We start from the raw sequence: 23709 nt of genomic DNA, 5'->3' as shown, positions 1-23709 counted from the left end.
GTTTGGAGTCATCAAGACTCAGAAGTGAATATAGCAGCGCACATACATCGCTCTGAAGTAGTTTTTTTTTTTTTTTTAGATTACCATTCCATTATTTTATGACTTGTACATTTGTGTAAATAGATTGTTTCTATTTTTATAACAAGACAACATCAAGATGGAACTTAATTCTCTTTTAATTCTGCTGGAGGCTGCAGAGTACTTGGAAAGAAGAGACAGAGGTATTTCAAGCTAAACTGACAAGTTGACAGGAGATTTCTATCCTAATATTCATAACGACAATGGAGATATTTTAGATTGGCAGCTGTGTTTAATATTCTCTCATGTGTGAAGTTTTTTACTGGCAGTGCCATAGTGCAGGTATGATGTCACTTTGGAGACAATGGGACAAACGATGGGTGCAAACTGGACCCGGTAGCCTGTATGCTAGAAAAAAAAGCTGTAACGTATGTTTTAAAGTGTGTCATGTATTCATGAGTTGTGCTTGCATTATTTCTAACACAGGCCAGCTCGTATATATACTCAGAATGCGGTATTTGTTTTCTATTCATTGTAGGGAAATGAGTAAACAAGAGTGACATTGAGAATATGAGGCTGTATCATAATGACACATACTCATATATGGCCATGTAGCATAAACTGTGTAAAATATAGCCCTAGCTGAAGTCTATATGGATGTATTGGAAGCGATTATAATGATTATCGATCACGTTTTGTTCCTCTATAGCTATTCCATGTTTCACCATTCCCCCTCCACCCTCCCTCCCTCCTCCCCAAATGACTGTGACAGCTTATATTGTTTTGTTTTGCTTGCAGGAACCTCAGTAAATGAACATGCATGTTGTCTTGTTGTCTTTCTCAATAGAGGCAGAACACGGTTATGCGTCTGTATTACCGTACAGTAGCGACTTCTCCAGGAAGAAAACGAAAGCCTCGCCAATCTCCAGAAAAACTCAGAACAATAGGTAAATATGAATGCTTGCTTCTTTTTATTTCCTTGTGTCAACGCATAGCATATATGTATATATACATAAGTATATATACATATATATATATGTATATGTATATGTATATATACAGCGTGCACACACATAGTGGAAGGGAGCTGTTTTCATGCCATCTTTTTGCTGCCGGGGCTGGGCTCTCTGTGTTTTGGTCCCTCCAATAAACACTGCCACGCGTACACTGTCAACTCAGCTGCTCCCACTCAATACAATCTCAATTCAAGTCAATAGGCTTTATTGGCATGACATTTGACATGTAGTTGCCAAAGCACAATTATGATTATGATAGACAAAGTTATGGAATTAACAAAAGTAATGTGAACAACAATGTTAGTATGACAGTATAATATAGTATAATAGAATAAAACAGATAATGAAATAGATGAATGAAATAAAATAATACATGTATAAGTAATCAAGTTAGTATTGGTGCAATTTCAATGTGGCTTTAACAATGAAAGACAAAACAAATGCAATGCAAGTGTTAATCTACTGATAGTAAAATTAAGAGATTAGTCAGCTGTTAGTCTATAAATAACAGCTTAAAATCAAACAAACAAAAAAAAAACAACATGAGATGTTGGCAGTAAGTAGAATATGGTAAGTACACGTATATTTACATATGTCTATCTGTCTATATGTATGTCACACACACACACACGCACACACACACACACCCACACACCAAACCTTTCCCATGCCGACAAAAAACATGCACATAATCTTTCATATCCGCACACAGTCTCACACGGCTATCATGCTTTCACCTGTGCAAAGCTTTGAAAAGCCTTTTTTGTGGTTAAGAGGTTAAATGAAAGTAAATGTCCCATGTCAGCCCACTTTCTCGCCCTCTCTCTCTCTCTCTCTCTCTCACACTCACAGACACACACACACACACACACACACAGAGTTCATGACGGTTGACACATAGCAGATTGAAGCTTCTGATCAGAATATTGATTGTTTTTCATTCTCTAATCCTGAAACTCTCATTAATGCACATTTGACCCCATTCATGCTGTCTGCAACTAGACACTGAGACTGTATTTGTTGAGCCATCGGATTCTGTGACCCGCAGTGTCGGTTAGGTTGGTTTAGGTTTAGCGATGAGGAGGGAGGTGATGGTTAAGGTTAAGGTAAGATTATCAGGGTAGGTCACAGAATCTGATGGGTCACCAAATACTGCGTAACACCTGACTGTACTTACACGGACTAAGATTACTTAAGTAAATAAATTGAAGTTTCGCTTTCGGTTCTGTTGTGCTCTGTTGCTTTCTCTCTTCATGGAATAGCTGGATTGCTGGTTAAAGGTCATTTAAATGTCAGTAGGTTAATATTTAATACAAAAATTCTTGAAATTAAAGGCCTGTTGAGCAGGTGGGTCGTCAATGACACAGAATTGGCCCACTGTGTTTAAAATGATTGAATCGTTTTGGGACACGCCCTAATCAGGAATCCCCTTTGACGTCATATGATTCCAGTTTGGGGATTTTTACATTCACACAACATGCAAATAATTGCAGGGTTGGTTGTAGTTGGTTGTTGTCTATGAACTTCCTAAATGGATCTGCCTGGCGTTGATCCGAATAACACTAGTGCATCAAAACCTGATGAAAAGATCAAATTTCCTGTTGGCTAATATTAGTTCAGGGAAGCACATCGAGGCCCGATTTCCTGAGCAGTGAGTGTAAGAGTTACGTCACTGCGCGTACATCATCATGTGGTGTCTCTGTCATAATTGCACTGTCACAATCCCTTTTTAAGGCGTGTAGTTTTGTGTGGTGTCTACTCAAACGAGATTCCAGCCACTTTTACATTCCTCCGATACAGTGTCTGATGGCCTGACACAATTATTTGCAAGTGTGTGGGTGTGGTTTCTCAAACAGACAAACACATACGCACTGTGACAAACACCAGCTCGCCAGGCTTCATGCCTGAAATTAATATAAATAACTCAGATGAGAAGAAGTAGCTCGACTTCTTTCGCTACCCTGAAATCCACCGTGTGAATGTGGGAAAATATACCCAGGGTGCTTTGGGGATGAGCTCAGGCAGTTTTACATCCCATAAAAAGCTGATATAAGACTAATTTACAGGCCTTTGATCACCAGTGCTGAGTTTATGACACAAAGTCCTTTGCATGACACACCATTCTTTTACATATCATGTAAAGGTGTGTGTGTTAACCTGCTGTTATTACAGGTCCGTGAGCGTTCCCTTCCTCTACAGTACTATATGATTTCCTGGTCATGCCCTTTGCTTTGACTGAGACGTTTCCCCAATTTGTGCAGGTTTGAATAGCTTCACTTCCTCCATGATGGAGTAAAGCCCTTTGTCGGCCCTTTTTGAAAAAAAGGAGTTGCCAGGTTCGGATCAGGTTATCAGGAGCGGTGCAACCATCCTGCTGCTTCTGGGGTGATTTTGTGCCACTTTATCCCAGTTGCGCGAGCAACTGTAACCCCTTTTTTTTGGTGCAGCGAGCAGCGTCGTCTTCCAGGCGCCTCGGCCTCCTCGGCACAGCTGTGGGAACCACTGCTTCACAAGCACAAGGGCTCTCGAACAGCGGAAAATCTGAAAAGGCTTGTTGTCAGTCTGGCCCTTTGTTGTCGCTGTTTTTGTTTTTATTGCCGCGGTATCCATGACGGTCTCATGAACAGAGGGCCTGTTTCAGATGGACTGCAGTGCCCTCGCTGCTCCCGGCTGCACATCATAATAGGGCTCTCCTCGGAATAGCCCACACGCTGAGGAATTCTGCAGCGTCTAGGCCTCCAGACGTCTGAGTGTGTTTTTATCCATGTCCACACTGCTGTTCAGCCAGCGTGCAGCAACAACAGCAGTGTATGCATGCTGTTTGTATGTGTGTGGGAGAGGGTGGAGAGGAGGAGGAGGGGGAGGGGGGGAGTCACAGATACTCTTTCTCTTTCTCTCGCTCTCTCTCTCTCTCTCTCTCTCTCTCTCTCAGGGCCATTTTTTGCCCTCTGCTGCACGCACTTTGACAGATGTCACACAGAGATGGAAAAAGATTTTCAGAATTAGACCGACTATTACCAGAATGTGTAAACACGCCTTTACATTGCTTGTTTGTGCCTTTAGTTCCACTGCAAATCAGCATGACTATGCAACACACAAGGCCTGTTTTTGAGTATTATAATCGGTGAAATTTAACAGTACAGCCATTCTAACATTCAAAAAAAAACCCAGAGCCACCTGGAGGCAGAAATAAAAGAAAAAGCAGCATTATTTTCCAAATGTTCTACTGTTATTTGGCATTTTGCTCCACACTTCTCGCTGTCATCTGTCTTGCATTTAGATCCAAACTCTCACGTCATGTCATTTGAAGTCTGTGTAGTGTTTTTGATTTCAGCGCTCTCTGCCCCGACAGTCACCCTTGTCTTTTGTCTGTTTGCCTTTTCAGATCGTCGCACAATGAGCTGGAGAAACACAGGTAAGGTGACATCTTACCCCGCCCCTGTCTATCATGTTTGTCTGATCTGTTCGCGTGTCTTTAGCCCCGCACACCCTTGAGTTCCTAACATACAAAGTGAAGAGATTGGCCGGCTACAGGTAAAAGAGGTGAAATATTTTCACCTCATTCAAAAGTAACCAGAGTTGCAGATCGGATCAGAGGTCATCTTCAAAGAGGCAGAGATTTAATCGATTAATTCCTCGTGTCTGAAAACGGATAATAGGCTGATTTCAAAGAGCACCTTCATGTTGATTAGATCTGTCTCTATTTCACGGATGAAACTTGTTACCTTGTATGGAGAGAGAATCTTGTCAGTAATGCGATAATCTCGCCCAGACTGACACTGTGAACAGAGGCGTGGCGAATCTGGCCCCTCGCCTGTCATTTCTCCAAAACTGAGAAACCCACAGACTCATATAGAAACGATTCCTCTCTCTCCTCCCGGCATGCATCTCTCACTCTAGCTCACAAACAGTTTTTTTTTTTTTTTAACTTTTTCTTCTTCTCCTCCTCCCTGCGGAGTACAGCGCTGGGCTCGTGGTGATGTGATATCCTCGCTCACCGAAGACACAGATGTCTGCTTTTGCTTTGTTTTGACTTCACCAACAGGGGACGTGACTTCACAGATCAGGGATCTCTGGTCAGGAAGCAAAATTTCTTCTTTGATACAACAAAGCCTAGATTCTTTGGAGAAGAATGTTCGGTGGAAGTTGTAAAACAGTTTTATAATTGTTTTTTGCGGCCTCAATGTCACCCCCCCCCCCCCCGAACTGCTGCATATATATAAAAAACAAACGCCTGCCCGAGAGGATTTAAGAAACAGCTGATGTGACTTTCAGCATGTAAGCAGAGGCAGAAATGGGTGTGTTTGGCTGCATGTGCGTGACACACTGTCACCCACGTCGAGGGATTAGGGTTTGCCAGTCACATGTCTGGGAGTGAGTAATGGATGTGTGTAGAGCGGCGTGAAAACATGTAAGGACATATTCCTCTCTGACCTGACAGACAGCGAAGGCCCCGGCTGATTACGCTGCAGGTGTTGAAACACCACGGTTACCTCATGTCCGATGACGGGGTGTGGTTAGCTAGAAAAGAAGTGTTGTCCAGTCAAAATGAGAAACACAAGTGCCAGTAAAGAGTTCCAAAATCAGTTTACTCACTTCCCTTGTCATCACTACGGCCACATGTTTCTAAAAAAATCATGAACATGAAAACATGAGTTATTTTACTTATTCACTAATGTTTTGGTGATGATGTAAGGGTTTAAAGAGAGGAAATTATGTTGAAACGCTCTGTAAGTCACACTACACCATCCTTGTTGACAAGTAACGCATTATTCTGTATTTAAAAGTACTTTCCCGCTTTTTTTTTTTTCCTTTTTTTTTAATCCGTGACTGTTTTGCGTGACGAGGTATCATTAGGAACAGAATGCATCCTGATTCAATCCCTGTCTGGACCTGCGGCCTCAAATTACATGGTCATTACACCAACGTGCAGGTGTTAAAACTTCATTCTTTGGAACAATTATTTTACAGGGTATGAAGGTGTGAAGCACCTATCATTTACTGGTTCCAGGTTCTCAAATGTGAGGGTTTGCTGTATTTCTCTGTTTTATATTGTTGTGAATTGAATGTCTTTGTGGTTTAGACTGTTGGTCGGACAAACCAAGCAATCATCGTGGGCTTGCGGTATGTTGTGATGAACATTTTTCACTTGTTTTTCACATTTTATAGATAAAAGATCTAGAAAAAGATATGATTAGTGGGAGTCTCACTGATAAAAAAAACTCATATAGAAATGAATCATTTTCAGCGTCCCTGCTTGATCTCTGGCTGTCTGCTGTCGATTCATGAGAAAACCACAAGCCTTCAGCTGTCCTGTTCAACCAGTTCAATGACTGTATGACCAGTTCAGATCATCGGCTCAGAGTTTAATCTGCGCCAGTCCCAGTATGGTTTCCTAAAGCCAGACCTCCATCACGCCCTCGGACGCCACTCCAGGGAGGTGCTGCTGTTGTTTCAGGCCTGACTCACTGTCTTTGTTTGGTCATGTGTCGGTGTGTTTGGTTCACGCTGGTACAACAAAGCCATCCTTGTACTGTATGTTCACGAGGTAGACTAGGTGACTGATGAATGTCTGGTTTAAATGCTGGAAGGCATTCGATTTATTGTGAGTAGTCAAATAGTTGTTTAGTAGTGTTATCTTGCGAGTTTTTATATCTGTTCAGTTTGAATGCCAAAATTGTGCATTTTTTTGGATACTTTATTTTGGAAAATACTTTTTTTCATTTAACAGAAGAAGCCAAAATTATCAAATGATAAATGTTGTCTAAAAACAAAGCAGGAGTTCATGAACTTTGCCTAAAAATAGTCTAAAAGTGGTAAATTTATTTATTTTTTATCAGAAATTTAAATCAGGAACTATCTGATCAAAGATATTAATAAATAAAAATAAGTAAATAGTCTTGAAAGTCAAATTTAAGGCGGTGTCAGTGTCTAATGTGACAGCTTTCTGATATGTTTCTGTGGACATCAGACTCTCTGGCAATGCGTAGTGATCTTATGCATGCTAGGTATCTCTTATGAAACCGACGGCTGTCTTGGCCGCTGTTCAGAAGGCACCCTGCATATATTTGTGTCCCGTTATCAGAGTGGGTGGGTGCCAGCAGCGTCTCACAGGGTCGTCTGTCGTGACGCAACCTGCTTATCTGCTGCAGCCCGAGTGCAGCCATGACAGCTCTGTAAAGACCATCTCGAGGGTGACTCTGCTACTTTTTTTTTTTTTTCCTGTCATTGCATTACTGGCACAGGCCAGAGCTGTAGAGCATCAGCTTGACGTTTCTGTGAAACCAAATGCTACTGTGTGGTTGGTCTCCTCTGGCATTGCTTCCTTCCACATTTCTGACTTCAACCGCTCTTGATCACGCCTATGACGACTCATCTGCGCCACAAGTTTCCTTTTCTAGCAACACCAAGACGTTGCGAAACTTCAGACGTTTTGTTTTCCCATGTATCACCTGTTTACGGGAAATCAGAGTCCGGTCGTGTAAAGCAGAGTATCTGTTTGTTCTGCTTCCCTCAATTGAAAAAAAGGATTTACAGCTCTATATTTAACTCTTCAGACACAGACACCACCCATGGCAGGTCAGATTCTCTCGGTTTCAATTCTGAGATGACACAGACAGAGTGATGCTCAGAGGTTGAACTGGTCTTCCCACAAGTACGGTTCTCTGAAAACATACAGTATAACCCGCTGCAGACAATGTGCAGCAACACCTGTTGAACTGAACTCTAAACTTACATGCACTTTATGAACACAGAAGCCGGCACTCAGTTTGTCACGGTCTAATCGTCTCTCTAATTAAATTTACTCTCCCAGTGTCTTCCACTCCCAGCTGTGATAAATGACTTATTTGACTTTAAGGAGCTCTTTCCCCTTGAGTGAAGCTGGCCTGTGTGTATGTGTGTGTGTGTGTGTGTGTGTGTGTGTGTGTGTGTGTGTGTGTGTGTCTATAGGCTGGGCCGGGCACCTCGCTGAGCTTTTTGAGTTATTGGATGGGAGGGAGAGCCGTCCACTGCCCTGTTACTTCACCTCCCTGCCTTCTACTCTTTGTCTCCCTCTCTCTCCAGAGACCACATCTGTTTTTTCTGTTATCTTTTTTCCCCCTCCCCTCCCTCCGTCCCTCCCTCTCCTCATTCTGGCGCTCCATTTCGCCCCCTAAAAGTGTCTGAGTCAGCAGAAACCTGAGGCAGTAAGGAGGAGAGCCGCTCTCCCTTCTCACAGAGGGCCTTTATCACTCTTTACCGGTCCTCCTGCCAAAACTCATTTGTGCCCGTTTCTCTTCTTTTGAGGTATAAATCTTCTTTGTGACAGTGAGTTTATGTGGAGGGCGTCGGGCTTTGATGGGCCTGTTAATCCTGCTAATCTGCATTTTAATGTGGCTTGTAAACCGCACAACGATCATGATCGCAGTTAAGATTGAGGTCATTTAATGTCCACGACTTGATTTTAAAAATCTACCCCCCCCCCCCCCCCCCCTCTTACAGGCAGCTTCATCAACAAAAGAGAGGCAACTTTCCATATTCAATGTTGTTTTGGTTATGGTGTGGCATTTGTGTGGCTCACATGTTTGCACGTGGCTTTTGTACTTAACTTCCTCAAATGTCACACTGTCAGATACATTCCTCACGAGTGTGTGGTGACCTGGACTCATTAGGCTTGCGTGGGCAGATGATAAACCAGAGCAATGAATTATGTACTTAGCATTGGTGGAGTCATTAAGGCACATGTCGCAATTTGAATACATTCAACCAGGTTGACCTCATGTTACAGTTGACATCAGGCTGATATAGATCTAGATAAATCTTCTATCAGTGACCATGTAAATTTATATTGCAATATAAAATGATTATTTTCATTACCACTTACTTACTTAATTTCTTTGTTGGTCTATAAAAGGCCGTAAAATAGCGTCAGAGGTCCAAATGTTCAAAATTTCCCAGAGCCAAAGGTGCTTTAAAAGTGACTTAAACAATTTATAGATGATCAAACTAGTTGCTTATTAAGTTTTCGCTAATCAATTAATAGACTAGTTGCTTCAGCTTTAAATGTATGCATTTTGTGATGAAGTGATTTTTCTGGAAAGTCAATTAAGCAATCGTTTGTAGACAAAATATCTAGATGGGAATATCTGTGTTTGTGAATTAAATACAAGAAAAATCAAGTGGTAGTAGTCGACTTTTTGTAGTCATAGTAGTCCTGCTTATTGGTTAGCAACATTGCCTGCAGTGGAGTAATACAACCGGAGATATTAAAGGGATATGTAACCTGTATAATCTGTGATGGTTTACATATTCTGTCATCTCCTGATATATTTTGTCATATTGCCCAGCCTTAGGATGCACTGGATTCGTCCAAATACTTACACATTTACTAAAGTCTGTGGATGTAGCCTCGGGACAGTCTGGGTTATAAATGCGGTGTTGAAAAAGCAGAGTCTTTATGTGGACAAAGAATAAGAAACAGGCTACAGCTGGAGGTCAAGCAGACGAGGTCACATGTGGAATTTCTCTGCCGTAAGGTCACCGGGTGCTGAGAAGCTCTCCGGTTCACTCAGGTCAAGCCCGGCCGTGGTCACAGAGTAGCTGTTTGCATAAGGCCTGTGCTGCAGATGATGTTTTTTGGGCTTTTTTTTGTACACTCGCTGAGACATTTGAGCATGTGAACGCGACCGCTGTAGACCTACATTTAGGTGAGAACGTAACTGCTCCCTCTCAGGTGTCGCCACTGCAGGGTACACCACGTTTCTGTGTCAGTAAACTTGGTCGACTGCCGCAAAGCAGCTGATGCTCATAAAAACAACAGTGTAGGATGCCCTTTAACAAGGTGCAGGTAGGGCTGCGCCATATCACCAAAATCCCATATCCCGATATAGGTCATTTCATATCCAGATAACGATACATATCGCGATATAACACATTTTCTGTAAATTCAGTGAAGAAATCTGTGGCATAATTTGCAAAGTACGGTTTTCTGTCCATGTCAGACTTTTGATACCCAAACCACATCCATGTGACAGAAATAGCCCCTCTTTTAGGTACTAGCCCCTCGTTTTGTCTCGGCTGATCCTCGCTCGCCTTCTCCTGTTTGGAATTCTGTGTCGCGTTCACTCTCCTCCATGTTTGTTTGTGTTGCTTTCATGCAAATTTCCTGCCTGCATCTGCGCCGGGCGGAAGAACACAAAACGTCGTCTGAGTGACAAAAAATATCGGCCTAAAAATTTGCGACACAACGAAATAAACGATAGAGCATAACATGAAACGATAGACATTTTTTTGTTGTCACCCGATATATATTATATCGCCTTATAGGTGCAGGCGTAGGTTTGGGGCAAGAGCACGGAAAAACAATTAAAAGGACACATCCACTTTACTACATGACACACACACTTGGATAGGTTTAGGCAAGAGCAGGGAGATGGTTAGGGTTAGGGTTAGGGTTAGGGTTAGGATTAGGGTTAGGGTTAGGGTTAGGATTAGGGTTAGGATTAGGGTTAGGGTTAGGGTTAGGATTAGGGTTAGGATTAGGGTTAGGGTTAGGGTTAGGATTAGGGTTAGGGGTGTGTGTGTCATGTAGCAGGCTGTTACAGTGACAACATTGGGGGGGGGGGGTGTCATGTAATAAATCGGGCGTGTAATGTAGTAAAGTGGGTGTGTCGTGTAGGTCTGCACGACTGCGGATAGACTCTTCTTAGGAGGAGAGGGAGAAGGAGGAGGAGGCAAAGACATTCTTGAGCGTTGCCGAAGGGAGGGACTGGAGGCAACGTAGGACGTGGCTGCTCTGTGTGTCGAGCAGGCAGCCTGAAATTCAGGTCAGCAGAGTATGCACACATATGCTGGAATGCAGAGTTAAGTAACAGAGGCAGTTTCAGGGGGAGAGTGTGTGGGTGGATGGGGGTCACAAAACTAGCAGACCGAGTATTACTAGAATGCTCCGCAGCTTCATGCTCATTCAGCGACGCCTGTTTTTTTGGCAAACAAGCAAATATTTCTTTGATTATGCATTGATAGATTGGTTTAGAGCTGCAGGCATTCTGTCATAAATCAATCTATTTTTGTCTCTCCTTTATTCCGAACAGTAGTTCTCAACCGTTTTGGCTAAAATAACTGCTTGTCACGGGTTGCAGGATCCTACAGGTGGTGACTCGGTCAACTAAAGACTGCTTTTTCCCTTTGGTTTTTATTTAAAAAAACATCTCGATGAGGTATAAACATCCTGCAATTGACAGGGAAAAAGCAAAATATTGAGGAAAGGCTGGAAAAAAAATAAGCATAATTTTGTTATGTTATCATCTCTGGACTCCTCAGATTTATCTTACGACCCCTATAAGTGGCTCCAGACCCCCAGGATGGACCCCGCCCCGCTGTTCTAAAACCCTCCCCTCCAAAGTAAACAACAACTTTTACAGTCAACATGGAAGCTGAGATCTCCTCTCATGCCACTGGAGTCCTGCGTGTTAATCATTGACAAGGATTCCTTATAAAACCAGAGCCCTCCGTGTCAGGGGGAATGTGTTTATTGAGCTCACTGAACTTGTCTCTGCAAGTCTAGTCCAACATTTGCACATGTACTTTTCAAACGCACGCAGCGGAAGGCAATTAATGTCCAGGTCTGTCATTTGACATTGTGTTGAGATGATTCAGAGATGCACAGGGAAACCTTTTCTTTAGCTTCCCCCTCTATCTGTTTGCTCACACGCTCTCCTCTTTAAATTCTATTTGACATCTGTTTTTCTGTTAACACCAGTGTAAGCTGCCGGTGCTGAGGAAGGGAATTTGTAATGATCCACATTCGCACAGGGGATTGTTTCACTACACACACACACACACACACACACACACACACACACACAAAAAAATCAAATGAATCTAATTAGAAGGCATTCCCAAGCACGCCCAGTGGAAATTCCAGTTTGCTTTGTAGAAATACTACTACGACGAGTGAACAACAAACTGCCTAATTCTTCAGTTTCCTGTTGTTTAATCACCAGAAAAGTATGCAGGGCCTTTTCTTTGGTGTAATTCTACGAGTAAGTGAAGTAATTAGGCCCCTCCCTCTGTGTGCACTGCTGTTTTGGAGTATTCAAGTTTCTGTTTGCTGCTTGCGTGTCAGAGCAGAGTCATGTGAGAGCGAGCTCAATGTTCCTGCCGTCAGGAGAATGTGTTTATGGGGGACTTGTATCCGTCTGTCTCGCCTCGCAGTTGTCACTGCACACAGTGGGTGGGTGCGGCATCCTCGACGACAGAAAACAAATACAGCTCGTCCCAGATGACTGCATGATAAAAGACTCTCGTGTCTCCCTTCGTCTCACTGTTTATGTGTGTGTGTGTGTGTGTCTCTTTTTGTCTCGCTGGCGTGGGCAGCGTGGCAAACCACTCTGCCAGTTTCACATGAGCTGCCTCAGCGCCGTCTTATTTTTCTACCCTCTTGTTTTTCAGAGGCGGCGCATCAGATCTCTGTTAAATGTAAACATGTTCAGGGCAGGGCTAGAGGGTGACAGGGAGACTGATGAGGGGCTGCTGAGAGATCCAGTGTGTGTGTGTGTGTATGTGTGTTTGTCGGCTGGCCCCTGGGTAGGGTCCCTCACCACCTCGAGCCTCCCTCCCTCCCTCCATCTGCATCGTACTCCCCAGGAACCTGCCAGCCAGATGTGGAGTCACTCCAATGGCAACCCCAAATTCCACCACCGCACCGCGGTGATCCACACTCACGCGACGCAGCCCCCACTTTCACTCCACATAAAGAGACACGCCGTAAACACAGGACCAGATGCAGAAAGGTTTTGAAAACTTTGGAAAAGTTTTGGAATATTTTTTTGTATACTGCTCAAAAGATAAGAAAAAAAAATGATGCTTTGAATTATTTTGCCACAAAAGTTTTTTAAGGGATAGTAAGAAACTCAGTTAGTCAAAGTTAGATAGTTCTGGTATTTGCTGAGATCTGGGAACATGGCAACCATGCTACAGCAAAGTTTTGACATGTGCAGTCACACAATCAGACAAGTTGTAAACAAGGTCAGACAGATTATTAGATTAGTTAACCACTTCTTTTTAAGGTGAAACCAAAAGTTGTCTACCTGTGTGCGCAATGCACGAAATAGAAGAAGTACACCGAGGTCGGTTAAATTTGAATCATTAAACTGTGATAGATCTTTACAACTGACAGTCCAAGTCATAATTTTACTGTTTGCCTACTTTTTCTTCTTCAAATATGGGTTTTAAAACCTGTTTGATCATCTGGCTGTTTGTGCTCTTTGCCTCTGTCAGACTTCTTTTTTAGTGATTTTGCAGTTTTCCCAAATAACTTTGTGAGACTAATGTGATTATTACTTAGTTCTTTAAAAACACAGACCGGATGCCCTTTTTTTAGAGACATAACCAAGTTTGATATTAAATTATTCAATAAACATTCAATATGAGCCGACTAGGCCGTGCATCCTAAATGTCGATGTCTTGTGGGCTCAAGTCAAAACAACACCAGAGGAACGGTATTGCATTTTCTTTTATTTAAACCCAACAGGGACTAACCGAGTCAACTCTAGCAGTGAGAGGAAACATTGCAGTGGTGTTTCTGATGACCTTTGACCTTAGTTTAGCGAGTTTGGCTCCGAGCCAGGCGAGCCACTCGGTCCTGTGCGTATGGGTGGAGGAATGCGCTGGGCTGCAGCGAGCTCATTAAACAGTGCAGTGAGTGAGGGGTGAAGGCCCGTTGTTTGCACTGGCTCGCCTTCTCAGGCCCTGCAGCGCTTTGTGTGCCGATAGATCCCCGATCCCACAGCGCTGGACAGTCCGGGGGCACGCTGTCGTCTCCAGGACAAACCATCATGAGTGTGTGTGGACACTGTGAAACCGATCGTGTTCATCCTCTGGTGCGGCGTATGTAAATATCTTTCAGTATGCATCAGTCAGACATACACAGGCGGCCACAGACACACAGCTTGCCTTTGATTTAAGCAGCAAAACAAGATATTTCACGGTTGTTCTCCCTCCAAGGCCCAAAGTGTGAGCAGATCTGTGAGAAAGGCCTGGTGTGTACTCAGTAACCTTGGAGCATAAGTCAGCAGTTTAAATAGCTTGTTCTAGTTTCAGCAGTGTGCAGCTTTCTGAGCAAAAGTTCCTTTTTTTCCCCCTTCGCTTTGTTTTGGCACCGAGCCCCTGATGGAGAGGGAAGAGGAGGGGGGAGGGAAGGCCAGAGATCAGACACAAATCATCCCGTGGTACTCTGCACGTGAGAACGGTCAGGTGGTCATTTCCCTGCAGACATGACTCCATGCAAATCAAATTGCAGATTTACTATTGAACCCTCAAATGCAGAAAAATTGCAGGGCATTTCGTTTTTTTGCAGCTTTGCAATTTCCACAAAAAGCTTTGCAGTGTGAAAATGCTGCCATAATAATGCAGGAAATTAGCTTTTAACTATTCTTTAGAAGTTTGCTTTAAAATGAGATCATTTGAATATTGAAAACAGCCTGTGAGTATTGTGTGCGCCGTGCATGAAACCTTGACTTTTTGCACAATGTTTGATACAAACAAACCAGAAATCTGCTTGCACTGCAAACCCTTATGTGACACCACCGCAACTACTCTCTCACTGTGACACTATTCATGAGCGGAATATCAAAGACCGTCCTATTTTCAAAGCCAGACAAATTGGAAAATTTGATGTGATTCAGAACCGTGTGGACCAGTCGGTGCAAACTGTCTTCTCTCCTCCATGGACACAACATTCATCTGGTGCCACACTTTGCATGGCTGTTTGAGTCAATCTGATAAACATTGCGTGACCAGGGCTTGGCTCAGGAATAACAGACGTGAGGGAGGGAGGGTCCTGCTCCGCTCCAAATCGTCTGTGCGCTCTTGAAGAAAAATAGCGAGTGTGTCTCGCGGCGGGGGAACACGTGCTGCTGGGAGGGAGCTGTCAGGGACACACTGCCAGGTTTAACCAGGTCCTGTCCCACTGATATGCATCAGAAAGATGACGCAGAAACACAATAAGGACAGATAGAAGAAAGACACATGTAGTGCAAAGAGACTCTGCCCAGACCTGTTGCAGCCCACGAGACAGAAATACTTAGTGGATTGTTATCAAAATTAAAAGAATGAGCAAGTTTGACATGAAGCCAAAACTACAGCTGGGATGTAGGAAGTAAAATGTGTCACTGAGGATGCAAATAGTTCTTTTTTAATACGTTAATTCAGTTTGAGTCATACATGTGAAACTGATAACATGTGACCCCAATAGAAAAGAATTAACAAATAGATAGATATCAGATATCAGGGTAACAAGATCAAGATATGTATACACTCTCATATCTAGTTGTTCTATTGAAATCGAAAGTTCAGTCTTGGACTCTGGACACAGTAGTCGATAACACAATTTCACCACAAGGTCTATTTAGTAGAAGTTCTGGAGCTGTCAGTCATTTCAAACTTTTAAAGCCAACATGGAAAACAAGAACCTTGAACTCATTAGAAAATGGAAATTCGAACATCCACAATTCCATGACAACCGGGCAAACTCCATCTGTTGATGAGGATCATGTGATAGGATCGAAAGCTCCAGAGCAGCTACTAAATGGACCTTATGGAAAGATTGCTTTTGTACACTAATGTTACCGTGTTTAAGCGATTAGATTCCTTGTTTTGCATCTTGATTCATGTAAATAATCAGCTTTTCTGCTGGCCACGAGCCCTCAGTGTTCCCAAAATACATCACAGAACAACTGCAGGGAATGACATTTATATCCCATTATATATTTTATGATTCTTATCATTGTCCCAGAAAGACTTTCGTTTTGTGCAACTCTAGAAAACGCGTGTACGGTTTTGTCTCCAGGTCACCACACAGTGTCTAACACGGTCGTTGAGTGGCTCGATGTCTGCTTTTGATTTAGAAGTTATATCTGACAGCTTGAATACCAAACAGGGCAGACATTCATTTTATTTTTATGTGGAACAGTGATGGTGAAAGCGCATCTGTGCACATTTCTACCCTTTGCATGCCAGGTAAAATATGTGGTGAGCGTACAGGTGGGGCCTGTGATGAATAAGTCCATAAAAACACCAGAGGTTTCTTGGAGGGGGGGGGGGGGGGGGGGGTTGGGCAGTCAAGGGGAACGCCTTGTTTTTGTTTTTCATTAGAAGAGAGGGAGAGTCGGGGGGGGGGGGGGGGGGGGGGGTGCAAGATGGTTGCCCATTGGCTCAAGTTACCCTTTGGATGATGTGTGTGGAGCGCTGCCTAGTGCAGCTGAGCACACTGCACTCAAAGAGCCCTTTTTTCAACCCAAGAGAAAGTCATCCACTTGCTCGGACCCCACTCCCTTCCAAAAAAACATCCCTCTCCCCCACCCCCCGCTGCAGACCCCCAGCTCCTTCCTGCCTGCTTCCCCTGGCTTGAGTCCAAGTGCTTCATGTGGCCGTGACTGGGGCAGGTTGGAGGTGGGCCCCCACCCCTGTCCTCAGAAGACACTTGTTTTCCAGTGGGACGAGGGTGTGTTGGTGTTGGCAGGGTGGAGCAGTGGGGTGGAGGGGTTCAGCGGATGGGGTGGGGGTGGGGGGGTGGGGGGAGGTGGAAGCACCCCCTGGGAGAAGAGGAAATAAAAGAACTGGAGCACTTTCACACGCCCTTTTTTTTTTTTGGGAACGCTTGTGTGCACCTGTAGAGAGGTAGAGATGGTTTTGAAGGGCATAATCTAAAAATCCAGTGCATTTTTATAAAAAGCTACAATCAAATCCCTAAAAATTAAAAACGCAATTATCATTTAAGACTTTGGATTATTATGTTAAGTCCCCGAGACCCTCTTGTTGCCCACTGGCCGTCTCTGGCTGACCTCTAAATGAAACAGACGGGGCTACTGAGAGGGTCTTACTCTATGTGAAAAACATAGGCGACGCCCTTCCTGAAAAAGAAACAGGGAAAACTCTGTGTATGTGTGTGTGTGTGTGTGTGTGTGTGTGTGTGTGCATATGTAAAGAGTGTGTATTCTTGTGCTCTAGCTGTGGTCTCCTGTGTGCTCAGCTCTGCAGTCGGCCCCAGAAAGCTTCATTTCTCTGATTAGGTTTATTGTAGTTGCAGCAATGGCCAGCGGAGACCTCACATTGTTGGAGTTTGTTTACCGTTCTGCTGGAGTTAGCCAAAGGAACGGGAGAAAAGGGGGGAAGGCTAGCTCAGAACAAAGAAATGGTTCATGCACTAGCTTGACTAATGGAGGCTTGAAAGGCCTTTATGAGCAAATCTGAATGGACCAAGGACAGAGAGGGGAGGTAATCTACTGATAAAAATGTTGTGAATAAAAGGCAGTCCTTTGACATAATATACAATATCCGCACAGTCAGTCCGTGTCCGCGCAGAGATTAACTTTGCTTTGTCGTCACTGTCACTGAATTGAATATCCACATGCTGCATCCAGCGAGCTGTTTACTCGTGGATCTGGGGTTGTTGGCCTGTAGGGCTTTTGGCAAGGATGCAGGGTTTTCTGGGGCCACGGTTTGCATCTTGAGTTCAGCCAACAGTGACCAGAACAGATGAGAAACCTCTCATAGCTGTCATTTTGCTCAATAATGATCTTTTGCTCCCGGAGACCGTGGCTTTAAGGAGTCTCCCTTTAGCAGGGCACAACCGCGTTGCCATTTTGTCCGTCAGTCAGTCCGTCACGGACAGCGAGGAGGTCAGTGTGTCATTCTACGGTTCTGCAAATGTATCTCGTGCAGGTGGTTTCGTGCATCAAAAGCACGTTTTTGTGAGTCAAACAAAGAAAACCACAAGCTAAAAAAAAATTAAAAAAAAAAAAAAAAAGGATAGAGGGATATCGTGTGAACAGAAAAAGTCAGTTTAATGTGTGTCACATGTGGGTGTACAGTATGAAAAGCTCTTGTTGATGAGGAAAGACATAAACGTTGGGGTGCACACATGAACTCTGGCTTTGGGCTGATTGGTTGGTTGAATTTCTGGTCGGATGTCATCAACGGGCGTAGCTATTCTCAGTTTAACACAGGAATCTGAAAGTGGTTTGCTGGAGCCTCTGCAAGCATTTTAGCGCTTGAAAACAGCAAGACTCCTCAGTCCTTTGTCTTTCACGGTCAAGTCCAAAAATCAGAACTGAAACCAACCTTGATCATGTAGTATTTAGTCACCATTCTCCCTGAAGTATGACATAAAACTCACAGTATACAAAGAAAGAGTATGATTTGTTTCTGTCCTTCAGGGACATGTAGATAAGCTCTTTTCAGTTTGTTTGTGTAGGTGTCGTCTCTCTCTCTTCTGCCGGTGGATGCTTGCTGACTCACCCTATGTCCTGTGTGTTTACAGACGTGCCAAACTACGGCTGTACTTGGAGCAGTTGAAGAAGCTGGTGCCTTTGGGTCCAGACAGCACGAGACACACCACACTGAGCCTGCTGAAAAGGGCCAAGATGCACATCAAGGTACTAAAAAAAAAACACACACACACACACACAGCCTCACACAGAATGCCAGACACGTACTGTATTCACAACAATTTGGATAATTGCTTTAATTGTTAGATGTTTATCGAGCAAAAAAAAAAAAAAAGCCAAACATTTGCAACCGTAGACTGTATATAAAGATGGACGCAGCGACACAGTTACCCTTTGGTTTACATTAGAGCCGTTTGAAATTCCTGCGGTCGGCGCTATCTCCTCTTCTCTTGGAGCCAGCATCTAACGGCCGTGGGTGGTGTTAGACCGCTCGGTTCCGACTTGTTAAGTACGAGGAATAGTTGCTCTCCACATCGTAAATTAAATATCTGGAGGTTTTGAACTGTTTACCAGACAAAACAAGCGATTTGAAGACGTCACCTTAGGCTTTGGTAAATTACACTTTTTCCTTTTCGCCTTCTTTAAGTGGTATGTCGTTTTCTAATCTTTCAATCAGAGCAGTTCAGGATCTGACAGAAATAAAATCTCCCCAAGACTGAAACCTCTAAACAAATGATTCAGCAGAGTGGAACAAGCAGCACATTTGGTGGCTGATCTTCAGATATGTGAAGGAGATAATTGGAAGTTTGTTTAAGGCCCCCTCCTGTTGCAGCTCACACACACACACAGACAATAGGACGTGTAAGACACTTTTTAAAAAAAAAAAAAAAAAAAAACATGCATCAGCAAGAGGACCAGTGACACAGAAGAGCTTATAAAACTTCAAACATCAGCACTTGCAGAACATTTTTGGATTCTTAATTTGTAGAAGATGAGCTGCACATATGGGAACAGATCTCGCTGTTTACAAGCTGCAACAGCAGTCACAGTGTGGTCGGTGGAAAATCCAGGCAGTTTTTAACCCTTCACTTCCTGTTTATCGTGCATGTTGTCTCTGCTCAGAAGGGCCTCTGCTGCAGACATTCTCGTCACCGTGTCGTCTCTCTCTCGTGTTCCCGTATCACAGGGTGGGCAACGACGTGTATCGGTAGACGTCACTTTGATTCACCACAGAGAACTTTCACATACCAATAAGTCCATAAAATCCAAACCCATGTTGAGTCAAACTTTTACAAGAGTTTTAGGTTTATTTTTACTTTCTAACCTACAAACCCTCACACAGTCATATGGCCACTTCCCCATTACATTTTGAAATTTTGTTATTGTTAAATACTCTCTTTTGAAACTTTGGCAGAGGCTCGGTCGGCAGGAGATGACATAAAACAAAACTGGTTTCATAAGCTTTCGTGGTTTTATGTAATAACGTCAGCAACAGCATCTAAAGCTATGATATGAATCCAAATTTAGGCAAAGGTGACGGTGTATCCTAAAACAAGAATTACAGAATTAATCACTGTAGTAGGAAAGAAAAGAACAACAGACATATTTGGTGTGCAGCAGTGACGCGTCTTTTGAATGTGAATGTCAAATGGTGGAGAAATACTTAAATTATATGCTGTGTGACTTTTCTACAGAGGCCCTGAAAGGTCACAGTAGGATTTTGTTTTTCGTAACTTCTTTTGTGTTCCCTTGATGAAAGGTTTTTGGATTCCTGTTGGAAGGTAGTGCAAAAAAAATAATGTGAGCGAATGCGAAAGTAGATATAGAAACATAAAGACATTTCTCACCGTGACCTTTTGGATGGATGTGTACATTTCAATGGTATGAAACAAACAAAAAAAAAAAGTATTAAGAGTATGCAGTTTGAGCTGTTTGGGTCCAGCAAACACACTGATTTTTTTTGGGGGCATTTCTCTGTGTCTTCTGCAGAAGCTGGAGGAGCAGGACAGGAAGGCTTTAAACGTGAAGGAGCAGCTGCAGAGAGAGCACCGCTACCTCAAACGCCGCCTGGAGCAGCTCTCTGTGTCAGGATCCGTGGAGCGCATCCGCACTGACAGCATGGGCTCCACCATCTCCACCGACTCCGAGCAAGGTACGCCGACCAGCTGCGCTAAAACAAGGATCGACCCGTTAATAGAACCTCATTTGTCTCAAATCTGGACAGTTTTAACCGCAATATATTACATTTCAAATAATCACGGCTCGTCTGAATAGGACTCTCTGGAGTTCATATGATGTGTGTACCATATTCTGTAAAACATAAACTCAACATTTACATCTAGATCAATTCTAGAGGTATTCAGATACAGCTCTGACCATTGTTATGGTCACGACTTTATGTAACTGTGACATTAATGTAAATCAAATTTGCATCACCTCCACATTTGATGCAAATCAATAATGGCCAAACTACACTATGCATATCAAGACTAGTCTTGACATGCACACTGTATGTCCTGAAGCTATATCTGTTTGCAAATAACCGCTACAATGCAACACTGGTAGTGCTTTTGTCCACATGTAAAGTCAGTGTGAGCTGCTTGGCTGTTTGCATTCCTCTCGCTGTCCACTGATAAACTCTGAGCCACACTGTGATCCAAGTGAAAAGCCAGCTCCATGATTAGCTCATGCCTTGTTTGCAGGTGATGCCCCCAGTCAAAAGGTTAACACCTCAGACTCCAGATAAAGAAATCTGGCTTTCCTCCTTAGCTACCGATGGCGGGAAATGTCAAGCTGTTGCATACTGGTGCAGTACTGCTTGTAGATTTGGCATTTTCATCTGTAGACATAAATAATAAGGTCGGGCATGTTATTTCTGCCCACTAACACTGCTTTTATCTGAATACCAGCGTCCTGAAACTCCATCCAGTTTATTGAGGCTTGAGGTGCATCTGCTGCTCACCAGTGTCACGAACTCCCCTCCAATGCTTAGTTCAGACTGTTGCCGTGTGTTTACTGACCCTGAATGAGGTAAACACAAATGCAGTTGTTTATCAATGGATGAGGATTAGCTGCAGGAGTACAAAGATCTGCCTGCTTGTTCAGAGTTAATGGCCGCCTAAATCCAGGTTTAATCCACAGGCGCAGCAGGATCCCTAATAAACATGCCCACACTTGGTGGGTGGAAATAAACAGTTTCCTCTCTTCTGCTCTGCTTTCAAACAGTGCTGAAAATAACCTTGTGTTGTTTTCTTTTTTTTGTTTGTGTGTGTGTGTGTGTGTGTGTGTGTGCAGAGGTGGACATCGAGGGTATGGAGTTCACGCCCGGCGAGGCGGACAGTGTGGACAGCATCAGCGACGGCGAGGAGGAGGACCACTACAGCCTCCAGAGCAGCTCCAGCGACACCAGCTACTCAGCCACACATTCCCACAGACTGCAGCCGCACCACTGTTAGACGCAGCGGCCCTCCATCTCCCAGCCTGATCCAGCTCCCTCACCCATGCTTTCCTTCTCCAGCGCCGCCCACTACCTACATCAGACCAGTCCACAAAGGCGGTACACCCTGAACCTGTTCCTCCTATCCTGGCTCCGGCTCTCCAGGAAGCCGTGGGGCTAAAATGCCACTCAAGCCTTCCTGACCTCCCTCCTCCTCCTCCTCCTCCTTCCTATATACCACTGACCCTACCTCACCCTACTGTATCCTGCCTGAACCTGCCCCTCCTGACACGCCCTGCCCTCCCACTGCCCTCCCACTGCCCTCACAACCCCTACCTAGTGTTTTGCTGCAGGCTCAGAGAGAGCAGAGTAGAATTTGTGGTTCATGTCGGGGACTTCTGTGGTGTGGTGGACAGCTTTGACTTGTTAATCAGGATTTTGTAAATGTTTGTTTGTGTGTGTGTGTGTGTGTGTGTGTGTGTGTGTGTGTGTGTGTGTGCAAGAGAGAAAGACCAAGCCAGTGAGTTAAAGAGAGGTCAAAAACAACATATAAGCTCCATGTCATCTCCATGTGGCAATAATACACAAACACTTCTGTTTGTTCTGCAATACATGCAACACCGGGACCTCAAAATGTATTTACATCACACAGTAACTTCCCTTCACACAAGTACGATTCACAGAAGTAGCTTTAGCAGATGCCCTGAACATTCTCTGAAAAGTTCGACTGTCGAAACATGGTGTAAGCTTAAAGGAATAGTTTGACATTTTGGGAAATACACTTGATTGACCTTCTTGCAGAGAGCTTGATGAGAAGATTGATACCATTCTGATATCTGTCCAGCCAATATTAAGCTGGAGCAAAGAAATGTTTAGTCTAGCTTAGCATAAAGTTTGGAAATAGGGGGGGAACCAGCCAGCATGGTTCTGTCTAAAGATGAAAAAATACTTACCAGCACTTCAAAAGTCGAAAGTGTTGTGTCTCATTTGTTTAATCTGTAAAAAAAAAAACAAAATGTAAAATTGCGGTTTTATGAGGAGTTGTTTGGCAGGGAGCAGTGACTTCCACATAACCCCCATCAAGAAACTGTAACTTGCTGATTTTTGTTTGGTTTTTTTTATATTGACAAAATAAACAAGTGAGAGGTGTTGTTAGGCAGTTTTTTTTTATTTGGACAGAGCCCAGCTAGCTGTTTCCAACTGTTTCCAGTCTTTATGCTAAGCTAAGCTAACTGCCTCCAGCTTCATATCAAACAGACAGGCATGAGTGGGGTATCGATCTTCTCATCTAACTCTCAGCAAGAACCTGAATCAACACGTTTTTTCCCTTTAAATTTTCACTTTTCAGGATGGTGTCAAAGCGTAGCAGTACCTCTGCAAATGTGTAATCTTAATCTTCTGTTTGTAGTCAGATCTTGTTTACCAAATGTGGCCGACTTTTTGGGCCAAAGACAAACTGAAAAAGTGACAGAGCCGTAGCAGAGAAGAAAGAATGTATATAGATGTACAGTTACTGTCCAAACCCTCATGTCTCCCTTTGGTTGGGTTGCCTAACCACTACTCCACACTACTGACCACTACACTATACCACCCTATGGTGTGGATGGACTACTATGTCAAATGAAAACAAGAGTTGCCTCACAACATTAACTCTATTCCTTAAAGATTGATTCAAATCTTGTGTTTCCTTCTCAGTAGCGAATTGATGTAGCAATAAATACGAGAGGAGGGTGCTTCCTCTGAGTGTTTTAAAAACGATTCTGGTGGACCATAAGGTATTGCGGGAGACTTTTTCCTTGACCTTTTTACCCTGTAGATGGCAAGTGTGCGGCTACAGAGAGCGGACCTGCAAGAAAAGGAGCAATCCTCCTTTTTCTTTTTCACTAGTGGTTCGTTCTCTTTGCTCACGAGTCCATCGATCCAGAATTTGCATTTCTCTATAGCTCTGTTACTTTTTCACGCAGTATTCATGTGTGTGTGGATGTTCTTTTTTTTGTTTTTTTTTCCTGATTACAAGTCAAAGCTGTAA

General features: G+C 43.5%; 1 protein-coding gene across 1 annotated transcript; it reads left to right on the top strand.

The window, feature by feature from the left end:
* On the top strand, nt 1-23709 carry mxd4 (MAX dimerization protein 4). The gene is made up of 7 exons (XM_042436652.1): nt 1-57; nt 147-221; nt 866-965; nt 4420-4449; nt 18337-18451; nt 20234-20396; nt 21539-23709. Exons 2-7 carry the CDS (start codon nt 158-160, stop codon nt 21697-21699), a joined length of 633 nt encoding a protein of 210 aa, XP_042292586.1. The 5' UTR covers nt 1-57; nt 147-157; the 3' UTR covers nt 21700-23709.

This window comes from Thunnus maccoyii, chromosome 2 (genome assembly GCF_910596095.1).
Source record: "Thunnus maccoyii chromosome 2, fThuMac1.1, whole genome shotgun sequence".
In the NCBI taxonomy this organism is placed as follows: domain Eukaryota; kingdom Metazoa; phylum Chordata; class Actinopteri; order Scombriformes; family Scombridae; genus Thunnus; species Thunnus maccoyii.
The sequence above is the reverse complement of the archived record's forward strand: the minus strand, read 5'-3'. Positions and strand labels throughout refer to the sequence as shown.

What these genes read in the sequence shown, in the direction of transcription:
- mxd4 (XM_042436652.1), top strand. Translation starts at nt 158, where the DNA reads ATGGAACTTAATTCTCTTTTAATTCTGCTGGAGGCTGCAGAGTACTTG. An exon ending in CTTGGAAAGAAGAGACAGAG is followed by an intron (nt 222 to 865) that starts GTATTTCAAGCT and finishes CTTTCTCAATAG; the next exon opens with AGGCAGAACACGGTTATGCG. An exon ending in GGGCCAAGATGCACATCAAG is followed by an intron (nt 18,452 to 20,233) that starts GTACTAAAAAAA and finishes TGTCTTCTGCAG; the next exon opens with AAGCTGGAGGAGCAGGACAG.